General features: G+C 35.8%; 1 protein-coding gene across 2 annotated transcripts in view; it reads right to left on the bottom strand.

Annotated features, from left to right (window-relative positions):
• Positions 1-15,084, bottom strand: part of FBN2 (fibrillin 2) — a 149,941-nt gene that overhangs the window by 35,562 nt on the left and 99,295 nt on the right. For both annotated transcript variants that reach the window (XM_005154899.3, XM_005154898.3), the window contains exons 28-37: positions 14,599-14,724; positions 13,692-13,814; positions 13,456-13,581; positions 11,353-11,478; positions 10,180-10,302; positions 9,776-9,898; positions 8,447-8,572; positions 5,522-5,644; positions 5,019-5,141; positions 1,052-1,213 (exon numbers count right to left, since the gene is read on the bottom strand). In XM_005154899.3, coding sequence (XP_005154956.3) covers positions 1,052-1,213; positions 5,019-5,141; positions 5,522-5,644; positions 8,447-8,572; positions 9,776-9,898; positions 10,180-10,302; positions 11,353-11,478; positions 13,456-13,581; positions 13,692-13,814; positions 14,599-14,724 — 1,281 coding nt within the window. The remainder of the gene's footprint in view (positions 1-1,051; positions 1,214-5,018; positions 5,142-5,521; positions 5,645-8,446; positions 8,573-9,775; positions 9,899-10,179; positions 10,303-11,352; positions 11,479-13,455; positions 13,582-13,691; positions 13,815-14,598; positions 14,725-15,084) is intronic.

Raw genomic sequence — 15,084 nt, 5'->3', positions numbered from 1 at the left:
AAGTATTACAAGAGAGATCATATCAGTCATATGAAGATTAAAATGCTAACAAAGACAACATTCCATTTGTGTTTTTAATTAGTGTCTTCCCTATGCTCATTGGTTTTCTACTTTTCTTGACATCTTCACAGTAAATAAAGGTAAAACATTAGACTAGTAGAATATCAAGGTAAGATTAAGAGTTCTGCTTAAAACATTACCATGAACTTAAGAATCTGTTAAGGCACGCACAATGTTGTTTTCTCTGTACTGTGCCTTTATAAAGGTACATATTTTCTGTTTTCATTAGTTATTTAAAATGAAACATCAGTATAACATCAATATAGTTGTTAAAATTTGAATGAATATTATTATGAGACTGTTACGAACAACATGCTTGACATTTCTGTTGCATTATTCACTTAAAGAACATCGAAGATCTAAAAAATTGACACCTATCATCAGTATCAGTTTTGAAAGTAATCAAGAGTGATTTAGCAATAGGTACCCAACAGTTACCAACACTCTTCTCTGACAACTACTGCAGCTCTACAAATTAAAGCCATGATTTCAGTTCTAAACATTATTATTTTCATTTCTCCACCAACATGGAGTAGCTGAGTAAAAACTCTTACTAGATGCATGCAATCCATTCCATTCTTAAATCAGGGTATCTACAACTAATTTTTTTTTGTTTTCTTTTTTTTTTTAATGGGGCAAAAGTAAAAGCAAATAAAATACCCAAACCTACACAAAGTACAACAGCGTGGTCCAGTGGCAAGTGCCTTCTAAAGTTACCACTGATTTACTACCATGAGAATAGGCAACACGTGAGTCACAGAAGACTAAAGGTCAGGTCTCCTGATACTCAGATCCACACCTCTGCATCACTTCTCTGATGGCAGTGGGCAGATTTTCTTTTATAGCTGTGCCAGAACACTGCTTCACAAACAAAATCAGTTTCTTACACAATAATGAATACATGTACAGTAATACAGTTAAAAAATTCAAATACTTCTTCTGTCCCTTCTTAGCATCTTCTAGAGGGCAGAATAAGAGAACATTTCCTTACTGCTGTTTACAGGGGGACATGTCTCACAGGGGTTTCCCCAAGCCTTTCCCAGAGAGCAGCAGCATGAGGAACGACTGACTCCAACCCCAATTTCAGTATTGCAGGATAGGCTGCCATCCCCTCGTGGTCCATACTTCAGGTAGCAATTGCCAACACGGTTATCTACAAATAAAGCACATATGACTAAAGCTCCACACAATGATCAGGACATAGGAACAGCCAGAGTTCATTTTAATGTTTCATATCTAAGAGCAGAAATTCAGATAACATTGTGCTTTTGAAGTCACTGGGAAGCTCAAAACACTCATGAAGACTGGCAGTTACTGATGTTGTAAGAGACAGCAAGGAAAATGGCTAGCTTCAGCTTCCTAAGTACCCAGAGATGAGTTTAAAATGCTTTCATGACTTTCAAAGTCACACCATACTCTAATGTAGCACATACACTATCCCCAGTCTTCCTAGGAAGCAACAAACATCAGAAACCTTGCTGCAGTTTGCTGCATTTCTTCTCCATATTCTGATTGTGACTAGGCTATGGCTCTTTCTTGTAGAATTAAAGGAATTACATATTTTTCTGTGGAATTACAGAACAAAGTCATGTCAATGGAAGAATTCATCTACTGGCAAAGAAATTCTTCAAAATTCAACACTGAAATTATATAAATGCACAGTACATTTGATGAAAATTAGTTATTAGTGCACTCAGACTGTAATTTAATAATTTAGACAGTTGCTGGCATCAGTAGAATGAGCAAGGAATCTAAGAGAAGCAGAACTATGAGTTTTCATACTGCTGCATATATTGTCTACTTGTTCTTTATAAATGGAAAATAACTAGCAGTGAGTCATAAATATAAGGAATGAGAGGACAGTCAATTATTATAATATTTCTTATTGCATTCAAATAAGATAAATATTAATTTCCTCAAGAGTACTGTTACAATTCTAAAGACCATTTTGCTATTAAAGTTTACTGCGATGCACAGAAATGCACCTTTTTTTTTTTTTATAAATTCACTGTATGAATGCCACAGTATCTTTTTTGCATTTTTAGTACTTCTGTTAATAGTATAACTAAGAAACTTAGAAATAAATTTTTCAATGATTTCCCAAATGCATATTTTCCTAACAAATATCACATTTTTAATTTACTGCCTACAGCAAGAGCCAGATGCTACAGCTGTAGCAATTTACATGGAGTAAAATGAATGCAATATGATAAATGTAGGTAGTTAATCCTTTCAAAATTTCCATAGTTTAATAGATGTCTTGACATGACACAAGTTTTTAAATTGCCCTGAGGTTTGGGACATATCTGTGAAAAAAAATTTGAAGGCAACTTTCTCAGTTGCTAGGTACTACTTGTTCTTAAGGTCCTGAAGCTGAGTTAAATATGTGTAGTACAAAACACAACTTCACACTAATTTTCAGACTGGACTTTTTTCTTTTAAAGGTTCTTAACATCAGTCAAGAGAAAAATCTCAAGCTTTCAAATAGGTTTAAATTTATTCCAATTCAAGCATTAATAGACAAGTTTGGGTGACTCTTTCTGCATGGCTTTTTAAGAGCATACTGTACCAGAGATTGTGAAAAAGAAGTGCCTTCTTTGGCTCCACATATTCTACAACCAGTTTCAGTGTCTCACTATAAACGCACACTGATGTAAAGCTCAAATAAGGCATATGTGTTCTCTACCTCTGAGCCTCTGATGAAAAGAAACTTCAAGTAGGGTATCTATCTCCCTAGAGGCAAGATTTACCTCACATCACTGATCATCATATGTCAGTGAAGGGTTTTTTTAAGACAGTGTTAGAAGAGAGTAAAATGAACTGTATTTCTAAAAAGAGCACATCCTGTTCTTACTGTGGAATTGAGCTGAAACAACCCAAATGTGGTTACTCTGTGAATACTTACCTCCTGTTCTCAGAAGAACTGCTTGCTTCTCTTCATTTATGATAACACCAGACATAGCCCTTTTTAAGAGAAGCCAAGAAGAGATTTGACTTCATTCTTCTTGGGAAAAGTGAAAAACAACAACCGTTTTGGAAGATCTTCAGCCCAAGGCCTCAGGCCCACTAAGAACAGTATGACACAACAGACCTTGGAACAAAGGCAGAGCCTGAAATTCTCTAGCAGAGCACCTATACCAAGTCCATCAAGAGTGCAAGAGATTGTGCTATTGAAGAGAAACAGAAGCTGTTGTCCTTTACTGAAAAGTTTCTGGAACATTTTTCAGCACACCTTGCGCATTCCCGAGGCAAGAAGCTTTTTCAGGTTTTTTTGGTTGTTTTTTTTTGTGTGTTTTTTTTTTTTGTTTGTTTGTTGTGGTTTTTTTTCCTACTAGCCTTTCCGGGGTTTTGGTTGTTCGCTTGTTCGTTTTCCAAATTACTACAAGCTTGGAGTGAAAACTGGGTGATGTTTTACCATGTGCCTGTGCCACAAACAGTATTGCAAGTGAAGTTTCAACTTGGAATTGCAGTCCTGAGACTATAACGTATCACAAGAAAACAAAAATTCAGTTCTTCTCTCTTTGGACTGTGTGAATCAGTAAAGAAGATATACCCAAAGCATACCAAATCTAGAACTACTACTAGCATATCTGCACTGGAATGACAGTTCTGTCTGTTTCCACTTCACATGAAAAATCATTTAACACTCCGGAAATATTACAGATAAGAACTGCTGGTGAAATAAAAGAAGGTCAAAACCTAACAGTGTCTGTACTCATATAAAACAGTATAACTGTTTTTAGTTGCACATGGTGCCCCAGCTTTTCACAGGCTTCTAAAAAACCCCACACTAAAGTGTCATTTCATTCATGGATTAGGGTTTTATTTCTACTATCTTACTCTGATGGTATTTCATGGGAAGCAGAGACTTTGCTTGCCTCTGTCAAAACCAAAAGCTGAATGTTCACTGAGTGGTTGTTGCACTGTGTCAAGGAATCAGGTTGAATAGAGATGGTGTACACCTGAGGCTTGTAGCTACCCCCACAGATGGGCAAGTGGATTCCAGTTCTGCCACTGCATGAAGCTGAACTTGAAAAAATCCTAGCACACAACCACACAACCCAAACCCCCATGCTTCCTAGGGAACCAAGTGTTGGCCGTCTTTTTCTGTACCATGAATTGCTGAGAAACTAAAAATGCCCAAGCAGTATTTCTTCAGGACAGAAATAAGGGTCAGAGACATTTTCTAACACTTTCTTAGTCAACATTTTTTCTTGAAAGAGGAGAGCTTGTTCTCTCATTTGGAAGCCTAGGGTTTCTAGATATACCTGTAAGTAGGTTCTCTTCCAGTGTGGAGTCATCCTTGAGGAAACACAGGACCCCTGCCAAAAATGTCACTGGGACAGCTACTGGCCCCAAAACAGAGTGCCAACTCAACCTTCCATTTTTTAGCGAAATGAAAGTCAGCTAGAGTAGCATAACTCGTTCTCATAAGCATCTTCACAGATCACTTAAATTCTCTGGTCATAATTCAGGGTTTGCAGGGCTGTTCATACATAACAGTCCTGTGTCATGTAGCAAGGGGGAAAAGTAATGAAAATTCACACTGTCTATGTGAGAGAGAGGACAATTGTGTAAACTACAGTGAAATGTGTCTTTTACTTTGTGTTTCCAGCCAAATGGGTGTCACAACCAGTCTTAATTCCAGTTTAGACTTAAACTAAACGCATAAATCAGTCCAAAGACACACCCAGGATTAACATTCCAGGTTTTAAATGAAAATTATTGATTATGATGAGAATAGAAATGCAGATAATACGTGTTTTGACAAATTTTGAAAAAGTGTATTTTAAAGAAACTATAAAACCTATTAATCAGTTAAAATAATTTAACTCCATCTCTGGAAAACTATATAACAAGATAAATAGCATGCGGAAGTATAATTTTTCTATCTTGCAACCTTCATTTGCACCAAAACAATCACCATGGCTGTAATGCTTCAGGTAGCTTTTACTTACCCACACAACCCACTCCAGTAGGATTCAGCTGGAAGTCTGGAGGGCAATTACACTCATACCTTCCAGGAGTATTTACACAAAGACCATTAACACAATTAATGGGATCGGCACATTCATCGATATCTAAAATAGAATGGTCATATTTATAAATCTGCTCACTGAACAGAAAAGAAGAATGATTTTACTTTCTGAGACAAAATGGGCAAGAAAATTTCAAACACAAGTGAATTTTAGCTGAAATTGAACAAAAAGCCCTACTAATAATTCATCAAACATTTAGGAATAACCTTCTTACAGCTGCATATTTAAGAAGGCATTCTTTTTCTTCCATTCTTAAATGCACTCCAAAGCACGCAAATCACATTGCCCGATTAGTGGGGAAAAATACATTCTAATTGTTGTAAGAGAATACAATTCACTTTTTTTGAACTCATTGTTAAATTACCTTGATATTATTAAAAAAAAAGTAATTCTTGACATATTTCAGAACAGAAGAAATATACCTGTACAATTTCCCCCAGTTCGGTCTAGTTCATAGCCATCATCACAGATACAATGAAACATTCCTGGTAGATTATTACAGGTGCCAAATACACATATGTTCTGGAAGGCACATTCATTGATATCTGAAGGAATACATTAATAACAGAAAATTACACAGCTTTACCATATTGATATTATAATCAGTTGTACTAAAAGAAAATGAAGATGCATGTAATTAAAAAAAAATGCTTAAAAAAGCAACAGTGAGTAATCACTTTTGGTTTTGTGTAGAACACCACAGCTAGGTATTTGTGAGGCATTCTCCATGAAGCTGCTTGTTAGTTACTCCTGGTTTATGTAGTGTGAAGTAAAATTAGCAAAACTGACTCAAAATGAATGTTAAGGCAAAAAGCCAACAGGTTCCTTTCAAAATGTGCATTAAACAGAATAAACCATAACACAATACAAAGGTGCCAGTAATTTCCTAGCTCATAGGCTACAACATTTCGTAGTAATGGCAAAGAAGTTTTTGAAAACACTACCCTCAGGAAAAAATGTATACTAGAAAGAATGAGAGTAGGCATCAGCAGTTTCTTATATCTCCTTGAAGAAAGAATAGAGGGAAAAGAAAAACTAAGTAAGAATTAGCTATGATTTTCTCAAACCCATCTATTAAATCTGTTATATAGTAACAACATATAGGTGAGCTACAATGCATCTAAAGGTCTGTTTCTGTGCTCATGTAAACTGAAGATGAAATGAATCTGAAAGACCCTCACGGAAAATTAGACAACTTTGTAAACTACAGTGCTAGAAGTTGTATATTAGCAGTGCAGAGTACAAAGTTTTAGACACTAATTATAAAGGACTTCTGAGTGGAAGGTAGGTTACATTACTTACCTTCAACTGCAGGAAAAAAAACTCTGCAGGTACTGTCTGTCATCAAGACTTTTACATTGCCAAAATAAAGCAGCTGTGAAAAAGGCTAATGCAACTCTAGCATGTATTAGTGAGCTATTTTAACAGAGACAGGGAAGTGGAAAGCATTAATACTGTTTTACAATGTGCAGCTAAATCTTCATTTGAAATTCTGTATACGCCGCTCTGATTAATAGCAGTGAACTAAAATTGGAGAAGGTATAAAAAAGGGGATATTAAAATGATAAGAGTAATGAAAAACCTATTTTAAACTTGTTTTACTTGCCTTAGCCAAAGCTTGAGAACTGATATAATGCCTCTCTATAGTAACATTTGAGAAGCGGTAACTTTTGAGGGGGGAGAGAGACAAAAATTGTTAAGGAAAAAGGAAATTTAAGATAAATACCTAATATCCAACAGTTCTGAGCAAATTCAAACTGGAAATTAAATGCAGATTTCTAAGTACCTTGGAGTGCTGTCATTGAATAACCTCCAAATCAGGTCATGAACATAACTTGTCCTGGGGTCAGCAGTAGCAGTCATTTTTCCTCCTTCTTGGTAGCTGCTGCAGCGCTGTGTTTTGACTTTCAGTCTGGGAACGGTACTGATAGCACCTATGTTTTTAGTTACTGCTCAAATGTTTACTCTGGCCAAGGACTTTCTGAGCCTCATGCTCTGCCAGGGAGGAGGGAAGGCCGGGAGGAAGGAGAGGCAGGACACCTGACCCAAGCTAGCCAAAGAGGTATTCCATACCACAGCACATCATGCCCAGGATGTAACTGAGAGTTACCCAGAAGGGCTAGTGCTCGGGGGGTTGGTAAAGGTATTGTTCTGTGCTCTGTTAGGCAGCGTGGGGTGAGTTATGGGTCGGTGGGTGGTGAGGTGTTTCATTCTCTTCACTTGTTATTTCCTTTATCATTATTATTATTATTGGTGGTAGCAGTAGTGATTTCTGTTACACCTTAGATATTAAACTGTTCTTATCTCAACCTGTGGGAGCTACATTCTTTTGATTCGCCTCCCCAACACTCTGGGATTTGGGGGAGCAAGGTGGTGGGGGAGTGAACGAGCTGTGTGGCTGGGTTTAAACCATGACACTTGTATTCAGATGAAGCTTTATAAGGCTATGGAAAAGACTGTACCATTGAGAGGATAATGTACTGACATCTTAAGGAATTTCTGAAGAAACTGGATGAATTATTTGCATTAAAATTATTGTAATAAATCCAGATTTTTCTATAGCTATAAGCCTGATTCATACATGTACACCTGAATGTTTGAACATGTCATGTTATAGACTGAATTTTAGAGACTACATTTGGTTTTAATGTCTCATCAAGAATTTTTATTTTGTAAGACATTATGAGGTTTCCACCATAAATCATGAAATAAGTTTAAAAGTTTTGGAGCACCAGCTAAAGACTTTCTCCAATATACAGTTCTCTCATATTAAGCTAAGAAACCACATAAGAACACAACAGGGAAGAGAAGCTGAACTGGACTAGAATGATAATTCCTTTTGCCATTCAGAGAAACTGCTACAATATTGAGAGTGAAAAGGTGATGACAAAAAATCTCCAATATACATGTTAAAGGAGTGTTACAAACTTGTCAAACCTAACAATGATTTGCCTACTTAAATTTTCCTGAAAACATTTGTTTTAAAATGAGATCGCCTGATGCAGTTTCTGTCTCATATGTAAACACACTAAATAAACAGTGACAAACACGGGATCCCACACACTCTTCACTAGTGAGAAAAGGATGAGGAAAAATTAAAACAACAAAATTACTGAGCCAAAGCTCTACTGTGGGATTTTTGGACCAAGGCTAGGAAAACTTTATAAAAAGATGAAAGCCACCTTCAACATGATTTATACTGCAAAATAATCTGTGAAGAAATTACTTACATGTGAAGCACGTTCTGATTATTCTGTTTTCAGGCTGAGTTCCCTCCAGAACTTCTTGTTTGCTTTACTACAGCCAATCCAAACTCAGAAAATGAACTTGAAGTACCAGTGGCTTACCTTGGCATGATTTGCTGTCTGAGGTGGGAGTGAATCCCATCTCACACTCGCAACGGTAGGCACCAGGGATATTCAAACACTGCCCATTTTCACAGAGATGAAGATTTTCTGCACACTCATCAACATCTGTAAAAGGCATAAAATCTCTTTGAAATTGCCTGTGTCACTAGCAAAATATATATATATCCTGGCATTCAAAATAATAGTGCTATTGAGTATTGTTGATATAAAACATATAAAGTTGATATAAAGCATATAAAAATATAAAGTATTGTTGAAATAAAGATATATATCTGAAGATGACAGAAACTGAATGAATGCAGAAAAGCACATATGTAATCTCCAAATCTCTGTCATGATTCTTTACTCCTTGTTTTTCATTAACAGATTTTTTTGTTCATTTGTTCTAATGCACAGTTTTTAGATTCAATACTATTATCTTTAACAAGTTGAATACTTTGCTTGCAGTGCCAAGATTTTGTCTCCTGGCATATATCGCTGTGTTACTTTGATACAAAACACATTCAAAAGGCAAATTTTCTTATGTGAATCATAGTCAGAAAATATATGTTCATATGCATTTTTGAAAATACTCTTTGAAAATTATGAACATTGCAACTACTATTTGCACACTACTAGGGATTCTTCTAGTATGCCCCGAATGTAATTTTTTTAAAGAGCTATGAAAGAGCAGGGTGATGAGGCGTTCACCACTGCAGTCATCATAAAGGCTCATAATATTGACAAATACGCTTAGGATTGTCCAAAAAAATTTTCAATATGATTTTTTTTTTCATTTTATTTGTCAATCCCTAGTATCAGATCTGATTTTTTAAAAATTAGAAGATCTGAAACACAGTCTTTTATTGATTATCTTTACACATCAGTTAATGATCAAATCCTGCTCCACTAATACTATGAAGGTGAAAACAGATGATGCTTTTCCTGCCAGAGACAGACACGGCCTATAAGAGGGGAACAGTAACAGAGACATGGTGTTCTGTGGTCTTGACTAGAGAGTCTGCTACTGCAAGCAGCACATGCACATTCAGAAACATTGACATGAAAAAGAGGAGGTGGAAGAGGAGGAAGCAGCAGCAGACAGGAACTTCACACAACAGATGAGCCCAGTGGGCCCCATTTGGCACACAAAAGAACTATTGGTTGCCTTTGTTAGCATTTTGTGAGCAGATGGGAAGAATCCTCATCTTAAAAGCCATTTTTAAGTACAATCTCTTTTGCACTTTGGCCTTAGATCTAATTTGCAAAGCTTCCATGCAACAGAAACAATCAATCAGTGATGTGTCAGCTCCCTCTGAAACTTCTTACCAGAACAAGTCAATCCATCCCCAGTGAACCCCTCTGCACAGGCACAGCGGTACGACCCTGGAGTGTTTACACACTGAGCATTCACGCTGCACTGGTGGGTCCCATTGGAGCACTCATCAAGATCTTCACATATGGAGCAAAAGATGCAGTAATAGATGCAGTTCGTATATTTGGCTTACAATTAACTGTCAAAGTAACTAGCACAAGTGCAAAGACACTTATCTCTCCATAAATACACAAAGTTCTTATTGGAAAATACTTGGTTAATCTATAGCAAGTTAATTTTAGCATTAAAATTATAACTCATGATTTTAGACAAAATGTTTCCAAGCATTAAAATAAAAAATAAAAGAGAAAAAAAAAGAAAAAAGAAAAAAGAAAAGCTTTCATTTCTGTACACTTACCAATGCATTTAATGCCGTTTCCAGCCCATCCTTCTCTGCAACTACATTTAAATCTTCCTGGTATGTTGACACATGAGGCATGCATGTCACAATTGTGAGCACCAATTTCACACTCATCCACATCTACAAGCACAAAATAAACTATTAGTATTTACATCAGGGACACTGGGATATTACAAATTATATTTCTTTTACATGTTGCTTATTTCCACTGTGAAGGTTTGCAGTCCTTTAAAAAACAAATGTTCATGCAAGTTAGTTATATTATACATGAATAAAAAATAGCGAAAACTGTATATTCATCGGAGGGGGGGTGGTGTTTGTAAAAATGACAAACAGTCTGCTTTGATACAACTGCTTTTCAGTTTGAAATTAAAGCTATTTTCCAGATACACTTAATAAGCTGATCTTTATATGTCTTAAAATTAGGTGAGACATATGGATGTACAGGAACATTTCAGTTATAAAAATTATTAGCCCAGGATTTTAGTGATTAATGAACAAATTCTTAAAGACCAAATTATAGCAGGAATTTTGTCAGTTTTCCCAGGAGAATAACTTTGGATGAACTTAGCTTCCTGAATGCAATGAACTCACCTTGCAGAAGACAAGGTACTGCTTAACTATCAAAGGAACTCATAGAGTTTAAAACTGGCTGACTATGATTCTCTAAAATTTGTTAGCACAGTTTGAAGAATGGCATAAACTTTCTCTTGTATAACGTAACTTTTCTTCATTCTTTTCTTTCTCTTCTTTCCCTGTGTCCTGCTCTTAGACTACAGGATCATTTCATGCAGCTTTATTTGACAGAGGAGTTCAGGCTTTAGGTATGTCTGACAAATAAATACTGATAAAATACTTCTCATACAAATGCAGCTGTGCCCACCCAAACTATATTTTGTACCACAAAATATTCTGCCAAGTTATACTGATAAAACCTTTGTCTTTGAATTACAGTTATGTAAGGGGACTGTCACATCACATAGATATTGGTCAAGGAATGTGCCTTTTCAAACTCTGGATGCATGCTGACAAATCTAAAACACTTAGTCTTCTATTTACCATTATGTAGAGACACCAATCTCTTAGCTGTGTGTAAAGACTTTAGCATTTATTCTGCCTGAAAGTCAAACCAAGTATGTGTACACCATGGCAGATGTGATGGAAATTTACCTGTGCATCCAGTGGTTCCTTTCTTGACTGAATATCCTAGCTGACAGTGACAAATGAAGGAACCTTTAGTGTTTTCACACTCCCCAAATATACAGATGTTGGAATTCAAATCACATTCATTCACATCTGTGAATGCACATAAATTCATTATTAGTTGAAAGTTACTGTCAATTAACAGCATATTTTCTCTTTTGAAATGCTTCCAATGAGGTATAAATACCAGAAGCATGGTCCAACCCTACAACATGTGGCATTTATTAATCTTTATCATAATACATTTCAGCTGTTCCATTCTGTATTCTTTTAATTTCCTAAAAGCAAGTAAGGATGAATATGTAGTCCAAATATCACAGTGTTTCCTAATTTATTTAGACTGCTAGTTAGTTTATGAAACTAGTTATAAAAATCGCTTTAAAGAATTTTTTTAAAAAATGGTTTTGATCATGATATAGGTATATTTTTGTTTCAAATAAGAATTTATATAGAAAGAAAAAGTAGTAAGCCACAACCAGAAATGTTTTTCCACAACCATGTAAAATAAAACAGCACAGGAAAAAAACAGAGCATCATGACTATAGAAGTGCTCTTGTGCCAGACTCCCTTCCTCAACACCTCTACAGTCTGGCTGCTCAGCCCTTGCTGCCTTGATGCACTCTGAAGTTTGAAGAGGGAGAAAAGTTAGCTCCTGATGTCCCCCTGTTCTTCCCAGTTTCACTGAGCATCATACAGATGATGAAAACTTTCCATTAGGAAATAAACCTCTCCTAAACAACAATACAGTTTGCATCTGAACTGTGGTATAGAGTCTTATACTGCATCCTAAATCCTCAGTGTAGGTTTTCAACTATAATACAAGGCTTTAACATTATTCCAGAATCCACCTCATTTGGGAGCTAAATAGTTTAAATATCTGGTTAAAACTTACACTAAAACATAGCGTTGTTAGGAGTTACATTTAAGTCAGCTTTTTGACTTTATTCAAATAGCTCCAATTTTACACTAATGCCAAGATGACCTAATTCCACATACTGTAAAATAAATACAAAATATAGAAAATGTTTCTGCTGAAAAAAAAAAACCCAAACCTAAGTTCTTTGCTGAAAGTAATGTTAGATTCCGTAAAAAAACTGTAGTTACCTCGGAGGCTTTTTGACAAATTGGATGATTCCATTAGCAAAGAAAGCAGCCACATAAATGGGAAAAATTCACACTTTATCACTGTAGGTTTTTGAACTTAACATCAGATACTGTTTCCCTACAGAAGAACAGTTGTGTATAAAATTTTAAAAAAGGTTTTTGATTTTACAGCCACATGCCATGGCTAATATAAAAAAATAGTGAAGAGATTGGTTCTTAACTTTTATGTTGGTAGAATAAGCATGGAATAATTGCACAAAAATGAAAACAAGAATGTGGAATAACATAAAAGTGAAGGTTAAAAGAAAATCTTAAGCCCCACTGAAACATAGAATAAAAAGACAAAATCAGATTAGGACAGCTTTGCTCAACATTACATATAACTTGTTTTTCTTCAGTGTGTGTGTCTGTGCAAGTGTGCACACATGAAAAGTGAAGGTTTGTTCAACAGATGCTCACAAAATATAAGAAAATGTTATTACTATAGCCAAAATCACCTTAAAATTCAAAATGTGAAAGTTTATATTAAATGGAAAAGGTAAGAACTTAATATAAACATGATACATCAAAAGGTTCAAGCTAATCTGACAAGATTCTTTTAATTTCCTTTATAATCACTTATGATAACATCCCGTAGTTGAAGGAATAAAGTGTAACATTTACAAGGGACAGAAGAAAATGCTAGGCACTCAATCTCTCAATAGAGGTGTTTTAGAGGAAACACATAATAACAATTAAATCACTCCTATTTCTGAGACTATGTGATTTGATTTGTCTATGGACTTCTCAATTTTTTTCCTAGCCTTCCTGACATTTATAGTAATAGGTGAGAATGATCTACAGATTATTTATTTTTGTAATATACACGGGTTCCATACCCACTTTCAAGTATTCAGCAGAACATCCTAAAACATTAACTACAGGCTATTTAGTCTTGCATTAAATTTGCTGCATACAGCTACATACCAATACAAGTTTTCATGTCCACAGAAGCCATAAATCCATCATAACAGAGACAGTGATATTCCCCTGGAATATTTGTACATTGCCCACCATCACAGATATCTGGATTGTTTTCACATTCATCAATATCTAGGAAAAAAAAAAATGCAGATAATAATTCTGTCACTCTGGTACAGACTGGCTAAAAGAATAACAGCATAAAGATACCATGCTGGAAGTTCTAAGATATTAAAACCTACCTGCACATGTCCTGACATCTGGCATGAGAGCATAGCCGTCACTGCAACTACATTCATAGCTGCCTTCTGAGTTAGTGCAGTGGGTGTCACAGCCTCCATTCATTATCATACATTCATCAATATCTGTGGAAGCAACATTAGTGGTAGTAAGTTTACTTTGATATGGAAAATTAATCTTCTCTTGCTATTGTACTTAAGAAATGAAGCAGTTTAATAGTGATATGATTCAGAATTTTTATTTTCACTCTACTGTCTCTGATTTAAATTTTATTCAGCTTTCTCTCTTTCAACTGCATTTTCATCTGCAGGAGCAAGTGCCTACTTTTAGTAGTTACTTTTGTTCATTGTTGCGTTTGTGTTTTTCAAAACAGAGTATGTGGAGAGGAAAAATAAACCCTAAGAAATTTTGGTTTAATTAAAGCTTGAAATGTAGCAAAATTTATATTTTTTGGAAAAAAAAAACCACCAAAAACAAAACAACAAACCAAATCCTAAACCAAAAACAGAGGCTGCTCTCCTTACCAGTGTGATGACAGCTACATAATTCAGTATCACTATAATGAAAGATTTAAGAGTTGTATATAATAGCAAGAAAATGTGAATACATGGGGTTGTTCATGCTTGATCAAGAAATCACACAATATTTTCTGATCGTTAGCTCAAGCCTCTGATTTTAATATAGTACCAGAAATATATTTTTTTTCCAAAGTACCCAACAGAGCTCAGTACACCACCCATATTTTTATACCTTCTTTATATTTCTAAAGTAAAGGTTCATGATACACCCAATAGCAGAAGATGGTTTTGCTCAGTTTCAAAGGCAGGCATGAAATTAAATAAAAACAAAGACAGATGAAGCAATATACACTGAAGCAGAAATACATAGGTGAAACTGTACAACACTTGCCTATGCAGCCTTGTCTGTCAGGAGTAGCTTGGTACCCAGAGTTACAGGAACACTGGTATGCTCCAACCATGTTCACACACTTGCCATTTCTGCAGAGATTGTCACTTAACAAGCACTCATTTACATCTGGAAAACAATTATTCATATCAATTACCTGTTACTCAGAATGCAGAATAACTGCTCAAATGCTAAAGAATGAGGGTGAGAGGTAATATTTTAAACTGGTGGCTTTGAGGCTTTTTAGGTGTTCCTAATTAAGGCATTCCACTCCCTTAATCATCTTTGTGGCTCTGCCCTGGACTCTTTCAAGCAATTCCCTGTCCTTCTTGAACTGAGGGGCCCAGAACTGGATGCAATACTCCAGATGCGGCCTCACCAAGGTAGAGGGGGAGGAGAACCTCTCTTGCCCTACTAACCACACCCTTTCTAATGCACCCCAGGGTGCCACTGGCCTTCTTGGCCACAAGGGCCCATTGCTGGCTCATG

This window comes from Melopsittacus undulatus, chromosome Z (assembly GCF_012275295.1).
Source record: "Melopsittacus undulatus isolate bMelUnd1 chromosome Z, bMelUnd1.mat.Z, whole genome shotgun sequence".
Taxonomy (NCBI): Eukaryota; Metazoa; Chordata; class Aves; order Psittaciformes; family Psittaculidae; genus Melopsittacus; species Melopsittacus undulatus.
The sequence above is the reverse complement of the archived record's forward strand: the minus strand, read 5'-3'. Positions and strand labels throughout refer to the sequence as shown.